Source organism: Barbus barbus (genome assembly GCF_936440315.1).
Source record: "Barbus barbus genome assembly, chromosome: 12".
Classification (NCBI taxonomy): domain Eukaryota; kingdom Metazoa; phylum Chordata; class Actinopteri; order Cypriniformes; family Cyprinidae; genus Barbus; species Barbus barbus.
Genome location: NC_136740.1, coordinates 19,967,413 through 19,980,602, shown reverse-complemented (window position 1 = coordinate 19,980,602; position 13,190 = coordinate 19,967,413). Strand labels below are relative to the sequence as shown.

The following is a 13,190-nucleotide window of genomic DNA, read 5'->3' as shown; positions in this document are numbered from 1 at the left end:
TTCTTAGGTATATACATACATCTCCTTTATAACACTAAGACTGATTCACCTCACTTGGGCCCGAGCATTCAGATGTAACTGTTTCTCTAGCCATGTTTAATCATCTGAATTTGAACTTTGAGTTTGAGTTGTTGTAACTGCATTACACTGGAGTGGACAGGATGGGGTGGAGATTATTGCTAATGGATTTTACAGAGATCACTTCAAGTTGTGTGGGCATTTCAACAGCACATCTGCTTTCAAAATAAGGCGAAGGAACTTGAGGGGGCTAAACCATTTAAGTAATCTAGATACATACACTGGGTAAGTATATGTACACACATACATACATACATACACATACACATATATATATATATATATATATATATATATATATATATATACACACACACACGCACACACGCATGCATATATACACATTTCTAATTGGAATCAGCACAGTTCATCAACTCTACATCAACAGAATAGTTAAGCCAAAGCAAGAAAGATCAGAATATCAAACAAGGTGTGTACACTTATTCGGATAAAAGTTCAGGTCCAGAGTTTTGGATCAGTGACACCTCCAAAGTAACACCGTAAAGCCACACACTTATCACTGTGGCAGCCTAAATCTAGGTGGACTCCTGTATCTCCTCCTCTCCTAACGGCCAATAGCTGAGCAATACCAATATGGTACAAATATATTCATGAAACAGAGAAAAACAAGTCATAGTTCAAATGTAAAGTTGACAACACTGGCAGCCAATCTCAAGAGGATTTTTTCCATAAAGGCTCTCCAGTCTTTTAATTGTTCATGACCACAGTCAGTTCTGAGAGGTCGAGTAGCCTTTTACGAAAAACCACAGGCTTCTCTTCTCCATCGTTCAGTAGTTGAACTTCCCTGCCTGGTTGACAGGCGAGCTAGCAGGGATGAACAGCGGTTTGGGTGGGGCGTCGGGCTTGAGCGAGGCTGTCCGACGGACAATAGCTCCACGGTGGACTTCTGGCTGCTCGCTGTAGCTATGCTGGCGAGTTAGGTATCCGTTAGGGATGAGCGGGTGCCGTACATCGCAACCCGAATTGCTGCCATTAGAGTTCATTCGAGAGAGCAGGAGGGGCTGATGGGCGCTGCGCTGGTTGAAACTGTGCTGCCGTGGCACCACGCCCCCGCTGGGCATCTTTGGAGTGGTTATCAAAGAGTGGCGTTGAGACGGGTGACGGGACACTCTCTCTAGAGTAGACTGATGATGGGGAAGAATCTCTGGTGGGACGTCCATGCGGCGAGTAAGACTGTCCCGAGGAAGCGTGGAGGAACTGTAGTATGGTGCAGACTCTGTTTCCGGGATATGTGGCTGTACACGGTTTGCGAACGCCATCTGACCGGCGTTGGCTGACATGGACGAGGTGAGGACAGTGGGACTCTTGCCCGTAGCCACATTGATTTCGTGGATGTGTTTCAGAAGCTCGTCGAGCGAGGTGACATCCACAATCTTGTGCGGGTAGCAGTGATATGGTTGGCTAGCCACACGCTCCACATTGTGGACTTTGCGTTCTTCCATGTGTGCTAAGCTAGCTAGTACTTGTCCGTTGGTCGGTCCTTGGGAGAAGGGGAAAATCTGATGCTGCATTCCAGTGGTCGGCCGAGATGCTCCCATGTTATGGGACTTGGGTTCTTTAGCGTTATTGCAGTTTTGATTCTTCTCCCATTGGTTCTTGAAGGCCTTCATACTCTTGATTGGGAGCTCTGGCGTCGAATCAGGCGTGGGAAGGCCGGAGAGCTCTGCAGAGTGGTGATGATGTGGGTGAATGAGTTCTGTCATGGCAGAATGATGGGCATTCCTGCGATGCGCCTGCTCTTTTCCATTCGCAAAGAAAGAGTTGTAGAGTTTGGGTGAAGATATCTCCAGCTTCTCGTCTTTGTTTTGGCTCTCCAGCAAGCCGTTTAGCTTGGCCAGGCTGCGCAGCGATAGAGCATGTGGGATTGGTGCTTCTGGATCTTTCGACAGCCTTTTGGTCTTGTTCACGTTGTGGTTGCAGTAACAGGAAACAAGGAATCCGGAGAGGAAAGCTCCCAGGACAAACGCCACCAGGACACACGCAATGAGCAGAGTGTAGTGAACACTGTGGTTGGACTTATCTACCTCAGGGGGTCGGCGCACTCCTGCAGAGAGGGGAAGAGAGCGAGATGAGTGCACAGTAAAGACACTGTGAGGTGCCAGTTAAGTTAGCTTTTAACAGTGTGAGAGTCTGTAGAGTTGTTAGCAGAATTCTATTCATGTTAGAAACTGCTGACAAACAAAGCAGAGCGCTGGCTGAGTGGGCCGTTCTGAATCAATCTGCAAATGCTCATTGGTTCAACATCAAATGGCGCTAGAGCCTCAAGAACAATTGCTAATGGTCTTGTAGGGAGCTAAGTGGTTCTCTCATTAGCCACAGTCTCAAGAGCAGCAGTGCTATGTGCTTGACTCAGCTGATTGTGCTGTTCTACACTGAGCTGCATATGGCGTTAAGGTGGTGGAAAAATGATATGGAGATGTTTTCAGTGACTGCAAATTAAAATTAATGCACAGACCACCTTACGGTCTTAATGAGCTGAGGGTAGAGGTGATTTCGCTAACATGTGCATGCTCAGATAATTAGTAACTCCCACTGCCATCTGCGTAGTCAGCCTTTCCTTGTTTTTCTCATTTTTCTGTTCTTCTTTTCTGTTTCTTCTTTATTTATAAGAGAACCAGTAAATGGAAAATCTGCTGTTAGAGGTATTTTACATCTAGAGGTATTTTACACTGAGCTGTAAGCTGCTTTGGTAAAAAAGCATCAGCTTAGAATCTAAATGTTATGTCTTGATTAATTTTAATACAACATCAAAGACCTCATGAAATCACTTGACGAGCACAGATTCCTTTACAGTGTTAATGTATTGGAACTGGAAATTTGGGCGGGACATGTGAAATGGCTTGTCCTACTTTTGTAAAAGCAGCCAATGTTTTATTTATACACATCACAGCCATGAGTGAAGAGAAGAGAGGTGAAAGAAAGCAAGCTAGATAGATGGATACAAAGATGAAAATAAATGAACAAATAATACAACAGCTAGACAACTAATAAAGCTAGTAAAGTTAAAGCTAGAAAAAGCCCTATTTTAAAATAATAAAAAGATATTCATGGAAAAAGTTTCAAATATCTGTTTATTACAATTTATTACACCTTTATCTTATCAAATGAAAATGTCTAAAGGGCAACATTTGTTGCACACTGTAGTAGAGAGCCAAAACTAAAGATAGCTTAAAAGATGTTATTAGCTGCTTAAGACTTTTGGCAAGGCCAACAAAGTCTCTCTGATGCTCACGTCAGCGAACAGCAATGGCAAACACAACACAGTGTAAGAACAGAGTGGGTGGACCACCGTTATTGAGTTAGGGAGAGAGCGAGAGAGATGCTATTGTGCTTTTTCTAGCTGCTGCAAGCAAAAATACAACTATGAATGCATAATAACTCTATGTGAGAAAAACAAGGATAATCTTCCTTCAGGCATCAATACAAACACATTAGCAGAGCAGCAACTGTGCTTTGCTAGCTATAGCAGGAGGAAAGCTTCCCGCCAACTCAATTCTCTCCTGTAAAAATGTTTCTGACTAACTGTTTATAGATGCAAACCAGAATGAGTTATAGCCAAGTAAACTTCTAAAAGAGTAGCCTAGTGCGCATACATCTCCATGTCTCTTAGAATAGTTACTGGAAGCATGTAACGGTTTTGTTGTTGTTCTTATTATAAGATAGAGTTTTTGAGGCATCATAACTGACATGTTTAATGCTTACATACAACAGAATCAATCTAATGAGTTTGCCTCATTTTCTTGCAAGCTAAAATAGACTTCTGTGCAAATATACCTGAAGATGTTATGAATAAGAGAAGGGACCTTTATTTACCTCTGACTCATTCGTCTGCTTTCTGCTGGTCTATAAACTGAGGTCTTTGGCCCATGGGAAGCAATGAGGGCCGGCATATGCTACGCGATGGGTGACTCACAAACACACACTTTTAGTGTCACAACAGGTTTGTGGTCCTCTTTCATGACTCAATGGCTTTTTGTACATTACACTAATACTTCCAAAGGAAATTTTTTTTAAAGCACAAATTAGATATCAAATCTTAACATTAACCCAGTATCAAAATAAAATACCAGGCTGATTGTATGCTAACACTTTATAGCACTAGAGTTTATATTCAAGCTAACAATGGAATAGTAGAGTTTTCACTGACACAAAAACAAAAAATAAATTAATAAATACATAGATAAAGTGCTACTTTAAATATATATCTAGCTGACTTTGTAATTGGGTCACTTATTTTCAGGGCCATGCAAACAAGATGATCACCAGTTAAAAAAAATAAATAAAACTATATAAGAGTTTTTGGCTGCCGGCTTATCTCCCTTTTAAAGAATCTTGGCAGAACAGAGACTAAATATAGCATAAATATGTGAAGAACAGGGACAGGCATAATACAGACCTAACTTTGCCAAAATACAATCAGAGAATTAAAAAAAAAGAAAGAAAGCAGAAGGATAGAGGACAGAGAATTATTGAAAAAAAGGAGGGAGTGAAAATATATATCTAAAATAAGTACATAGTAAAAATACAAATAATAATAAAGAAAGAATGAAAATGAACATGGTAGTACTGAAAGTATGAGAGCGGGTGGGGAAGAGAGGAGAGGGAGGTGCTTTCACTTTCTCCTGGCTGTGAATTGTATAGGCCTCTGTCAAAAATCCAATAACTCCTCACTGACTCAAAGAAAGAGAGAACGAGCATGAAGAGGAGAGAAAAGGGATAGAGAGAACTGAGGAAGATGACTACTGTAAAAAAGAAGAGAATGACAGATTTATTGAGAAAGGAGAGGAGAGGAAAAAAATGAATGGTACTGAGAGTAAGAGAGTGGGTGAGAAGAAAAGAGGTTGATAGAGTGAAGTGGTGGGGAGAAATGAGTGACAGATTTTCAGTGGTGAAAACTTTAAGTCTTTCAATCTTCCTTTCGGCTGTGTGAGGGATTGTGTAGGCCTCTGTCAAAACCCTAGTAACTCCTTCTCAAAGAACTGGAGAGTGGGAGAAAGAAGAGCTGGAGACGTCCATAAAAAGCTGAAGGGCAAAAAAAGTGTGTTTAATTGAAAGCAGACTTGTGAGCAATCTCTCAAAGCTCTGCTAAAATATAAGTGTGTATATACTAGGGCTGCCAAAGTTAACATGTTCATTTAAGATAAAAGAAATGGAGTAAAATTAGGTTATCACCATTTATATAATAATGTCATTAAAACGGCTTCTGTTTTGGCCTCAGTTGAAATTATTTGAACCTCCGCAAGATCAGCAGAATAAGTCTCCATGTTCAGAATGCACTTAATCTCAGTCAGGCTTGTTTATCTGTAAAATATGGAGAAACTTGCCAGACAAAGGCCTTTTTAATGGCAAATTTATATATAAATTACTTTTAGATGGGATGGGACTTTTATCAAGTCATTAAGATGGCAGAATTTTATTTTTAGTGAAGCTCAACAAATATGAAATATCACCTATGAGTATAACATCAATAAATGAACTGCTGTGGGCTAGTGGTAAAAACATGAGAAATATAATTTGATTTTTTTTTATTCTGTAAAGGGATACTTCACCCAAATATGAGAATTCTGTCATCATTTATTCACCTTTATGTTGTTACAAACCCATATGACTTGCATTTTTCTGCGGAACATAAATGGCATTTTGAAGAATGTTTTTGTCCATACAAATTCATACAAGTAAACAATAACAGAATTTTCATTTTTGGGTGAACTATCCCTTTAACACTTTCAAGCCCAAACCCTTGTTTCTTTAAATGCTTTGTCTGTGTCTATTCTTTTCTCCCGCTCTCTGTGTGTGGCTGATTGCCTGTGACAGGCTCGGGAATGGAACTTTGTATGCACCATAAATTTGATATCACTGAATAGATCAGGCCCATTTGGTGATAGTAGGATCCTAGGAGTCACAGAGCTTCAAGGTCTATTGTTGTTCAGTTTTGCTCTTTAAGGTGAGAAGAAAACAGCCTTTTCCTGGGAGACTATATCTTTGTAGGTCTTCAGGTTTTCTGTTTGGATTTTGCTTTCACTAAGATGAGGAGGAACTCTCTCATCTGTAAGGAGATTACACAGTTAAAGCATCTTCTCTGGCATCTATGGTTCCTTGAAGAACCTTAAACATCCATAGAACCTTTCCATCACACATTTAATGTGAAAATGGATATTGAAATGATTTAAATGTTCATAATACTAAGAAAAAATGGTTTCATCACAATGAAAACCGGAAACCCTTTTGTGTTAAGTATATTGGCTTTCACTCACTTGGTGTTTTTGGGAGAAGTTAATAATTTGTTGTGTTAGGCTCATGGCTTTCCAGGCCATTCAATAGTCTCGCTTCTTGATTACCCAATTACATCTAGTGTTTTTGCGCCGTTGTGAAAGCAGCAATGCTGTAATAAATAATCTTTCTCTGGCTGCATGTAGAATAAGCAGGACATACCAAGATCCTGAAGCTGGGAAGAGTGTAGTTGTTATCACGCAGATGGGTTTTTTGCAACTAGTATTACTTTTTCAAACCAAGAGGTTCTTTAGTAGTAGTACTAGTTGGGGAATTAAACATTTTAAATGGTAAAAAGCTTTAAATTGAATTTGTATACCATCAAGTGGATGGGAAATGATCAGCCTTCAGAAATAGTAATGAATGTCTGTGGGGTCTTGGCTGAGAGGCTTTTACAAATTCACTGCTGAACAATGTTGCATTGTCTGTAGAACTTTCCAGACGGCTTTATAGAGGGCTAGGAGAAGTTGAAATCAAGCCCTTTTGTATCTAGTTCAACCCAAGTAAATGCCAAAAACGGGAGCAAATTAATTCAGTCAAAAGGTGACTGACATCATCTGATCTCCACACAGAAGTGCAAAATCCGCTGGAAAATTAAACATGGATGAGTATTACTTTACCTCATGGTGGAATATAATTGACAATATGAGCAGGCATACAGAGAACAGCAAACAAAAGTAAATAATTGAGCGCGTCTGAATCTGTGAACGCAGGAAATGAGAAAATATTCTGTCTGAATAGCTTTGCATTTTCAGCTCAGCGCTCTTGTCCCCTAAATGCTTTATTTGATAGATTCTGCAGAAGCTTTTATGAAGTCATTTTTCTGGCAAGTAAATGGTTTGATAGGAATTGACATGAAAGTAGTATTATTAACATCTTTGGACATTAGCATCCTTCTTAAAATACAGTTAAGTCTATATATTGCTATCAAACAAAGAAGTTAACATGCATATGAGCTCAGAACAATAAAAAAAAAAAAAAGTCCAAGCAATTGTTTTGATTGGCTACTATTATTTATTTATTATTAAAAAAAAAACTAAAAAGGCATTTTATACCATATATATTTTAGTGAATAAATGTATAAATAATATTACAAATTATGCCCCCCCCCCTCTAAATAACACATTCCTTTCGGGTCGCTGTATAACTAATTTCTCTGACAATACATCCATGTAACGACACCCCATGTAAACAGTCCAGTAATCATTGGCCGTGCTTGGAAAGGTCAGCAGTGAACAAGTTTGAGTGTTGCACCACCAGACAGTATCCGGGGTAACGCTGTAGAATTCAATGCACTGGATAAGGTTGATGCGAATCATGTGAAAGGACCTTTAGAATCCACAAAAGTCAACACATTTTACAGAACATAACATTTCAAAACATCATGCATAATACGATGCATCATGCATTCAAAGCCGAATAAAGCAGGTATCTGATAAGAGAGGTACTCTTCTCTTCAGCAAACTGAAGACGCGCTTTCAATTGAGAGATGGCGTTAGATTCATGCAGCGGGTTCACACATACTTTTTGCCACACCGCAAAAGCAGATAGGGAAAGAAATGCGAAAACTCAATGAAAGCCAGCGGCCACTCAAACTAGGGATCTTACGATCCTAGAGAAGCAAACAAGCATGCGGGAAACAATTGAACTCAGCCTCACTCTGAAGCCTGAGTTGCTAAAGTATCTCTAATACTTAGATGAAAATTCTGAACTATTTGAGACAAAAAAATAAATAAAAAGAGGCGACAGAGTTCTAGAAGAACTAAAAAAGCTGAAGGCCATAATCCTAAAGTCGGACTACAGAGCTCAGGCTTTACGAGACTCTAAACTAAACCCAGAGGGGGAAAATAAGAGAGGCTTTAGAACTTAAGAAGGTGAAGCATTAGTTTGAAAAAACAGGCAGGTTAACATAACACTACATCTCTCCAGTCAGAAGGACCGGAGGAAGAGAGGGAAGGGGCAAGGAAAAGGAGAGGGGGGGCAGAGGGTTTTAGGAAGCGCATTATATGGATCCAAGCACCGTATGAGCCCACAGTTCTTTAGAAATAACTAGTGTGTGTGCACTATTTAATAGCCTGTGTGTCGAGTCTGCATGTGTCAGGGCATGTGCTGGCTTGATATAAAGAGAATTTTTTGGGGAAAACAGGATCTATTTTTTTTGTGACCTTTGGCTATGGACATTATTACCTGGCTCTGGCTACATGGTAGGCAGGCTGACTGTGACATTTACAAGTGAAACACTTTAATAGGAAGGACGTCACTTCGCTCTTTTCGGGAGCAGAGCTCCTATAAAAAGTCGATTAAAGCAGTTACCACACCTGCGTTTGCCGAGTGGATTGTGTTTTTTTTTTACTGGAGCGTAGTTTTGGTGTGTGATTGGAATCAAAATCAGCAGATTCCTTTTCCATTATCTTTCCACTTTCTCGATGTGGAAGCCTCGATGTCTTCCACCCAATTTCAACGTTTTCCCATCTCTCACCGACTCCCTAAACCTAAGGCTCTCTCTTTGTTTCTCCCCTGCCGTGGTATTAATAGCCTCTCTGCAGGACTGAATGCATCTTCAGCCCGGAGTTCAGCCGGAGTTCATTGTCAGTTCATCTTCAAATCCATATAACTCTTTTGAATGATCCAATAAAAGGCTAAAATACTTCTGAATAAACCACTTGAGCTGAAGTTGAATGATGAATGAACCCCGGTAAACTGAAGTGCTTTTCTAACAGGATTAATTAACTCACCCAAACGCATCCTATTAATAAGATTAATCAAAATTATGTAATATTACAGCTTGCATTTTGCACAAAATGACAAAACAGCATGTAAACAATTTGTACTATAAAGTCAAACTGTGAATATGCTCTTTCTGTGACAACACGCTTGAAACACTGACAATGAACAAAGCATAAAGATATAATTATAATGGTGTCATCATCAGATTTCATATAAATATATAGAATTTTTGAATATTTTTTTAACCAAACAAATATTTAGTTCATTATATTTATATTTAAAGTAACGAATACAACATGAAAAAATATATTAAATACATTTAAAGTGTGGCAAACTATCTACTCAGCACTACTTGCATACTCTGGTCTGAAATGCCGAAAACGGATAAGAAACAGTTGCTTGAACCGGAAGCAGCTGTTGTACAATTTTTAATTTAATCCGCTAGACTAAATAATGCCACAAACACAGGGTGTGAAAACCCATCAGCCCTCCGAGATTCACAATAGTCTCTGTGCATTAACACATTACCTCTCAACAACAGGGATATTGAAATCAAGTTGAGAGGTGAAGAGAGGGAGATATAAGGTGCGTTGTGACTAAACCGCCGAACCTCTCCTGTCTGCGGGTCGTTTGATTGCACGAGCGTACGACTGCTCTTGACAGAGCGGCTGAATAGATTGCACGCTGGAAATTTCTATCAGGCGGCGTCTGCCCGCGGGCCTGTAGTCGCTGCTTATTTATCGACTGCTGGTGCTTCTCATTACAGGCTGAGTGGATGATCATAGCGGCGGGTGCAGGATTTATGATCATTTTGCTGGATTCTAGCGAACTTCAGCCAGGGACACATGGAAACCAGACAAAGTACCTTTGGAGATTTAGGGCAGACTTAAATGTATTAAAACAACAAAGACGACTGCAGACAATTCATTCTTTTCATTTGTCTAGCAGAAACAACAGGGAAGGTCGAATGCGACGAACACAGACTCGCAGATTGCCTGACTCAAAGGGGTTTTTTAGGAAAGAGAATTTGTTTGCATCTTCAAGTCGGTGTGTATGAGTGTGCACTTTACTTTGATTCTTTGATTTTTGTTTCTTTGTGAGTGTATTTTGTGTTGTGTGCAGCTGTGGGGTCATGCAGCGGAATCCAATACAGCGCTAGAAAAGTTTAAACTTGGGATAAAGGGAAGCTAGAAGACAGACAACGGGCCAAGGGCCTCTCCCCATCCCCTTACCCTCCATCTCCACACTGCCTGGCTTCAAGTCAGGAGAACCCTGCCCTCCCCGCCTCCCCTCCTCGGGGCGGGTACCTGTCTCAGAGACACCCTTGACTTTAGGCAGAGCTGGCCCCTGATTGGTTGTGCTGGCGCTTGTGGGTGAGGTCTTTCCTGTGGTTGTATTGGAAGGGGGCAACAAAGTTACTTATCAGAAAGATCCATGAAATGCATTTTAAATCAGGAAAACATCCATTTAAATCCTTTTCCATTTTGTACAATATCAGTTCACCCAAAAATGAAAATACTGTCATCACTCTCATGTCATTAACAACCTTTATGATTTTCTTTCTTCTGTTAAACACAAAGTAAGATATTTGTTTTTTGGTCTGTGGGGTCCAATGTGGTTGTTTTGGACCTCACTGACTTCCAAAACATTCTTAAAAATATTTTCTTTTATGTTCCACAGAAAAATGAATATCATACAGGTTTGGAGTAACATGGGAGTGATAACAGAAGATTAAAGAAGATATTTTGAAGAACTGTTGTCCATACGACAGTCGATGGGGACCAAAACAACAAATGTTTGTTATTATTAAATAAAACAACCTATTAAGTATAATTTTTATTAATTGAAAGAAAGCTGAAATAAAACAAAAAATAAAAGTTTAATATAAATATAAGTTTAAATTGACATAAAATAATTTTTTACATATGACAACTTTATTTTTTTGTTTTAGTAATGTAAGAAATATTCAAAAAATAAAAGCTAATAAAAATAAAAGCACAAAATTACAAAAAAAAAACAAATTAAAATGGAAAATGTAACAAAAGTAATTTTAAAATGTTAATAAATACTATAATAGAATAATAATACAACTTAATTAACACGGAAAACAACATTGGACCCCACTGACTTTTGAGTGGACCCCACTGAGTGGATGACAAAAAGAAAAAACAAAAACAAACTAAAAACTCTTCCCACTGAAGAAAGCATGTTATACGGGTTTTGTAACAACATGAGTAAATTATCCAGTTTTCATTTTTGTGTGAACTATCCCTTTAAATAGCTTAGTAAAAGATTTCAGAAGTTGCAAAGTTTATGTGAAGGGTGCTATAGAAATCACAGTACAAATCACGTAAAACATGAAAAAAACCTTCTTGCAGCAAAATCAATAAAATATTTTCTTTGTTTTGTTGTGCCACCACATGAATTTCTAGCCCCAGAGTATTGCACAATCTAAACTTGGACTTTGAGGCATCTGATCTGAGCTGAGCTAATCTCACAGTAACTTCTTTTTGAACAGTTTCCCCTCCCTTTCTCCTTTTCCATCCATTCCCCCACAAAGTGCTGAACCTAAACATACTTGCGGACCACATACTTTAAGGATATCCTCATAAGTCTTGATTCAGAGATTTAGCTCTCCTTGTTACCAGGCGACTTTAAGTACCAATGACCTTGCAGGGTTCTCCTTCTGAAAGACTCTGCGTCCTCTGGCTCAGGCTGCTGTGAAGAGCTCCATCACCGGACTAATGCTTAATGTAGCGGCACACAGTACTCATGAGCAGCAGCCGGTTGTCCGGGGCCAAACGCAGAGCCCATCCTCCGCCTGCCCACCTCTAAATAAAGCCTGTCATCTTGCCATCTGTGCCACACAGTGGCCGATCGACAGGGGAGCTCACGGCTGACACACGGGACACTTTTATTATGGTTCCGTTTCCATTCCATTTAAAGGGTGCCAGAAGAAAAGAGCTGTCAGAAAACAGTGGTGCATTGTGGGAATTTTGGTCCACCGTTCACAATGGGATGGCTTTATCACACAGTGGGTAAGACGGTGAGAGTTCTGAGGATGTAATAAGTTCTCTTGAATGCAGGTAGAGCTGTAATTACCGTGCCGAGGTGCCGTGGGAGGCATTGTCTCAGCGTGAGGTGAGGAGCTGCACTGCCGTGTCATTTCCAGGAGCTGTGGTGGCTGAATGAAGCAGTGGGGAAGCTCATTTAATGTGTGCACCCACTGTGTGCTCTTTCACAGAGAGGACCACCAGGACACGCTGGCCAGCATCCTATACCTCCATGACACTACAGCCCTACAATACAACTATCCTTCCTTTCTGCCTTCATTGTTTCCTCTTTGATCTATCTCACGTCCTTCATTCCTCCCTTCTTTAAACACTGCCCTTTTAGGGTTAGCCCTAACCCAAAACCTAACCCTCTTTCCTTAGGGGTTTTCAGTCCTTCCTTAATCTATTCTTCCTTCCTTCCTCTATTCTTCCTTGCCTCCTTCATTAATCTATTCTTCTTATGAATTATTCTTTCTTCATGAATCTGTTCTTTCTTCGTTAATCTATTCTTTCATCTACCATGACTTGATTCTTTCTACCTTCACAAATCTATTTTTCGTCATTATTTTTTATCCTTAATCAATGCTTTCTTTGTGAATCTGTTCTCTCTTTAATCTATTCTTTGTAAATCTATTCTTTCTTCATTAATCTATTCTTTCTCAATTAATATTTTTCTTCCATTAATCTATTCTTTCAACTGTCATGAATCGATTCTTTCGTTTTTCAATCTGTTCTTTTTTTCTTCCTTCATCTATTCTTTCTTCCTTCATAAATCAATTCTTTCTTCATTAATCTATTATTGCTTCTTTAATCTATGCTATCTTTATTAACCTACTCTTCCTCACTTTCTTCCTCTTTTCATCTATTCTTCTTTCCTTTCTTATTATTATTATACTTCCTCCCAACCTTCCTTTTTTCCTTCTTTCCGTTCATCATCTATCTACCTTTTCTCCCTTCCCTCTAATACTGTGAAAACAGACAAAGATAATGCGGGGAGTTATTCACTTCTCTCTAACTGGCTGATGGACAGATTGCAGGCCA

At 39.5% G+C, this 13,190-nt stretch overlaps 1 protein-coding gene across 1 annotated transcript in view; it reads right to left on the bottom strand.

Annotated features, from left to right (window-relative positions):
• Positions 1–739: 739 nt before the first annotated feature.
• Positions 740–13,190, bottom strand: part of LOC306877886 (semaphorin-6D-like) — a 160,571-nt gene continuing 148,120 nt past the window's right edge. The window contains exons 20-21 of the mRNA XM_079429903.1: positions 10,329–10,481; positions 740–2,143 (exon numbers count right to left, since the gene is read on the bottom strand). Of these exons, the coding sequence (XP_079286029.1) occupies positions 867–2,143; positions 10,329–10,481 (1,430 nt within the window). The 3' untranslated portion in view covers positions 740–866. The remainder of the gene's footprint in view (positions 2,144–10,328; positions 10,482–13,190) is intronic.